Here is a 5,043-nt window from a genome sequence, read left to right on the forward strand (position 1 = left end):
GAAGTACTCTTGGTCATCTAATACTGGGAGACACAAATCGAATCCTTCGCCACCCGCATCTGTTGTTTTAGACAGTGAATGTACGGGGCAGCCCCTCAAAGATAGTAGTGGGCCAAGCGAGCAAAGTGACCTGGACTCTCAAAGGCTCTGTGACAGTCCACAACCAAAAGAGCCTTGGAATCAAAGGATTTTCTCTTCCATACTCAGGCCTTCTTCACCTTCAATCTTGCATAAGAAACCTCCTCAGTCTACCAGTGATACAGCAAAGCAAGATAAACCTGCTGCTCAGGTTGGAAATGAAAGTAAGAAAGGATTTCATTCACTTTTCAAACGGTCTACTTCACCATCTATCTTTTATTGCAGTGCATCATTGACAGATGACAAAAAAATCAGTCATGGTTTTTTAATGGACAGCAGTCTAAAGAAGGCGTTTCAGATATCAATGAATGCTCAGCAACTCGTTCTCTTTCACCAAACGCCACACCATTGATTTGTCGGAAAACACAGACTACTTCAGACGCCTTGCATGATGCTGGCTTTAAAAGATATGGTAGTTTTCCTTTGCAAAAGAAGAAGGCTAGTCATTTATATCCTTACACAAAAAGTTTATCCCATGAGAAAGAACCCGATACAGACCAAAGAAAACGCTTGTCATTTGTATCCTTCCGGAGACCATCTACACCTGTAGCAAAAGACCCTGTTGTGGACTCAACAGTGTCAAATGAGATTTGTTCTGGAAACGGAAACAACGCAGTTCAGAACAAAGGCACAAACTGCTTCGCTCTTCTTCCTTCCTCGAGACCCATTCACTTGGTCAAAGATAAGGGCCACGACCCTGAAACTGTAAGTCTCCCAATTCAACGAGACCCTAGGTATGACAGAAAGAACCTAAGAAGGGCTACAGAAGTCATAAACACTGCAACCCCGGCACCTTTCCCAGCTGATAATGATGAGAAGTTCAGCATTCGGTCGAGAATACCGCGTGCACAGCGTACTTACAGCTTACCTGAAACAAGACGAACTGTTGATTCTAACCCACCTTCCAGCGATCCTGAATGCCTTCAGGACCTGCAGGTATGTGATTGCTATCTAATCATTGCCATTCACACTAACTAAAATTTGTTTTGTGACATTTTATTGTTGAGAAGTAAATGTAACTGTATATCAGCATGCCTCAGTAGCTTTTAATGCCAGCAGTGATTTTTTGCTTTACATAGTCCTGAATGCAGGGAATTAACATGAAAACCTTTCCCTTATTCCAGAGCTCTAAGGATGCACGATCTCATTCTCTGAATAACCAGTTTCACAAGACAAGCACGTTGGTAGGAGACTTGAAACAAACATATGAAAGGTGAGTGGTCCTTCAAAGATTTCTGGAATTTATCCATTGCATTTCATGAATATATTTTCAGTGTTTGAAAGCTTTAACAGCTTATATCAGATAAGCTCTTGACACACAGAAAACTAATGTGAAGTTTTTTATACAATGTTCATCAGATTTATTAATATAATTAATGGAAATCAATCTTGAAAATTAACTGTTCTCTATCTAATGTGGCATTTCGATCATTAAAATATATTTTTCTTCTCAAAATGAATCTACTTGTGGTGCAGTTATAGGACATGCATTTCTGCAGTCACATTTAATCAAAATAAATGTGACAAAGTAGCAATATCTTCAGATTTGTATGTAATTATCTCATAACTCTTTCTAGGAATGAATTAATGCAATAACAACATAAAACACCCTTATTCCTCTAACATGTATTTTTCACCCAGTTGCAGAAGTGATGATGCCCAAGCATTACCTTTGCCTCAAGTGTCTTCTGTTAAAGAGCAGCCTCCTCCCAGAGCACAGTCCCCATTCATGCCTATCATCCCTGACCTCTCTGAAGGATTTCAAGGAAGAGATCACATGAATTACTCCCCTGACGATTATGAGACAATGCACAGGGACCTGTCAAGATGTAGCTCTTCCTGCTCATCTGTCAGCGGTGGCCCTGACATATACGAGTGCTTTGATAACAGCATATGTGGACTGGAAGAGCAACCTGTAGAAAGTAACACCAATGAAGATCATGTATTGTACCTTTTCTCTAATGAAGAAGAGTACATCATAACTTTAGGGAACATGATGAGCATATATGAAACGATGTGTAATGAGACTCCCCCTCACATCAGGCAGCATTTTGATCTTCTGTTTAAGCAGATAGGCCTACTTTACCAATTCCACATGGTGTTTTATTCCAGCATAAAAGATGCTGGGAAAGATCTATTAGCCATAGCAGAATCGTTTGAAGATGAACAGTTCCAGTGCTATAAACAATATATGGTAATGACACCCACAGTGCAAAAGGAATTCCACAAATATTCTACTTACCTTAATGAACATTTCCCTACCCTAAGGACAGATTACCTAAAACCATCCGTTCGTATCAACTTCTACGCAATGTTACTGGAAGGCTTAAAGAAGACTGCTAGTGAATATGAAAAAACTAAGCTACAGTCTTCTATTGACTATCTTTTCAACTTGAAGAGACAAGCCAACACCGAGATGACCATTAAATCTGTTGTTTGTAGCCCGATTGATCTAAGACTATGTGGGGATTTACTGATGATTGGAGACATTTTCTGCTATGGAGGGGGTCCCCTTCAGAAAAGAAAATATCACATGATACTCTTTGAGAACTTACTTATGATAGCTTCATCAAAGCTTTCTTTTTTTAAATATAAAATTCATTACAGAGTAGAACAGCTAGAGGAAGTGAAACCAGTGGAGGACAATAACAGTGAATTCATTTTGAAAGTTCTGACAGAAGGGCAGGTTACTTTTGTGAACTTCAAATTTAAAGTACGCTTAGTTCCCCAGAGAGACCAGTGGGTTAAACATTTTCAGAAAATCATATCTCAAACAAAAATTCAATACCCAGGCGAAAGGATAAAGAATAATATATCTTCTACTAATAAGTCTCAGATGCTACCTCTAAGCCTTTACAAAGCCTATCCACAGCTCCTGCATTTAATGACTACGGACGGCGATCCTGTCACTCAAATCAGGCCATTCTCTCCCGAATATTTTTGCAACCACTTGATCACTCAGGAGAAAAACTACATCCGACAAATCGAATCACTACTAAATCCCGACAGTATAGGGCCTCCAGAAAGTCTGTGCATGCTCCTGGGAAAACTGTACAATCTGCATCATAAGGAGATCCTGCCAGAACTGGAGAACGCACAACGAAAAGGCTTCAGAGAAATACTGGTTTACCTGCATGAACATATGAATTTGTTCCAGATATATTCCGATTACTTTGTCGTTAGATGCCAGCTGCATCATGAACTGGAAAGTTCTACTGAGGCTAACCTTTACATAACGCCAGTGAAGCACTTTGCATGTTTTATGACCTGGTTGAGGGTGGCAAGTCAGGATACCACTTACAAGAACTACACGTCAGAAATATTACAAAGATTGAAGGACATTGTCTTAGACGCCCAGGTGAGACTCCTATCAGAGTCTATTATCAACGGGAGAATAGACTTCTACAGAAGTGGAAACCTTTTGAGGAGTGATCCAATGGAGGTTAAAACTCGAAGGAGGGTCGTCCATGAAGGCATTTATCAAGTGCTTTTGTTCGAGAAAATTATAATTTTGACGAAAAAGAAGCCCCCTTATTATGAATATGTCTGGGACATTTGGCTGAATCAAGTCAACTTAGGTCCCCCTTCGAGTTCAGAAACAGGGTTCAAGTTGGAAGTTCGACAAGGAAGAGGGAGGGAGGCACTGACATTCGAATTCCGAGCGTCGACGACTACCATCCAGCAAATCTGGCTTCAGAGCCTCCAGCAAGAACTCATGAACCAAGCAGAAAACATAAGAAAGAGAACCTCTGTTTACAACTTTTAAAGATATGCTTGATAAATACTTAAAGAAAGCTATTCAGGTCTTATTATTAGTGGATGAGTTTTCTACTTTGTTGATACTGCTTGAAAGTACTTGGGCATGCATCTTTTTCCTTCCTAATCTATGAGTTCAAGAGATTTCCAAGATCCGTAAATAGATTTGTGAGACTTGAAATCGACCTTCATACATAAACACTAACAATCCTATTTTTCAGTTAATATTTGTATAAAATTTTCTCTATTACAAGGAGAGTACTGGTGAAGAATAATTCATTTTCGTGTTTTTTGGTATGTGGACAAATATTTGTGGAAATTAGAGGTGTATGATTACCAGTACTTTACTTTTATTCACAGCCCACTGGTCTAAGCCTTTTATGAAGATCTTTCATGACTAACTTCCTGATAAATTGTTCTGATGGTGTTGATAATTTGCGTAGCAATTCCTGGTTATCTCCTGTTCTTTATGCTCAAAATACACTTCATGGGGTAGAAGCTCTACCTGAAGTCTAAGCTCTACCTGAAGTCTTCCAACAACAGGCCCCCCACCCTCCCCCACATCCCAGCAACAGTCCAAGTCTCCATAGCTATATTCTCCAAGCATGGTACATTCCCTTTGGCACATTCCAGAAACATCCACCATATGCAGCTTATGTGACCAGTGGTTCGGTTTAATTTTTCCTTCTTGTTTAATTTTCTCGAGTTAAAATGTATAGTTGTTACTGTTCACTGCAATTAAACTACATATTGAAAAGATAACAGTGATGGATAAAGTATTTTTTCTAATGTAATGGAATATTTTTGTAGGTAAAACAGAGCAATCCTATCAGTATGTGATACAGCGAGGATAGTTGCAAGGAAGAGGTTTTTGAACGTACTTTTGGGCTGGACACAATCCTAGGCACTAGTACACATGTGTAACATGAGTGAGTACACACACACACACATATGTACATACATATATAACGGTGAAAAGATAAATGGCTGGATGTGTATCTGATCAACTAGTTGAAGTAGAAGTTGAGATGAAAAAAGCGCAAGTCGGGGAGGAAGTGGTGAAACATACAGTGGCAAATATGACTGAGCAAGTTAGCATTAAAATGTGAAAAGAACAATTAAGGAGACAATGAGACAATGCATGAAAAA

At 39.3% G+C, this 5,043-nt stretch overlaps 1 protein-coding gene across 1 annotated transcript; it reads left to right on the forward strand.

Moving 5' to 3' along the window:
* Positions 1-381: 381 nt before the first annotated feature.
* On the forward strand, positions 382-5,043 carry LOC136855527 (uncharacterized). Its single transcript, XM_067132653.1, has 3 exons — positions 382-1,074; positions 1,263-1,351; positions 1,786-5,043. Exon 3 carries the CDS (start codon positions 1,868-1,870, stop codon positions 3,902-3,904), a length of 2,037 nt encoding a protein of 678 aa, XP_066988754.1. The 5' UTR covers positions 382-1,074; positions 1,263-1,351; positions 1,786-1,867; the 3' UTR covers positions 3,905-5,043.

Source organism: Macrobrachium rosenbergii, chromosome 3, assembly GCF_040412425.1.
Source record: "Macrobrachium rosenbergii isolate ZJJX-2024 chromosome 3, ASM4041242v1, whole genome shotgun sequence".
NCBI classification, from domain to species: domain Eukaryota; kingdom Metazoa; phylum Arthropoda; class Malacostraca; order Decapoda; family Palaemonidae; genus Macrobrachium; species Macrobrachium rosenbergii.

Excerpts from the sequence above, each read along its gene's own strand:
- LOC136855527 (XM_067132653.1), top strand. The coding sequence starts at position 1,868 with ATGCCTATCATCCCTGACCTCTCTGAAGGATTTCAAGGAAGAGATCAC.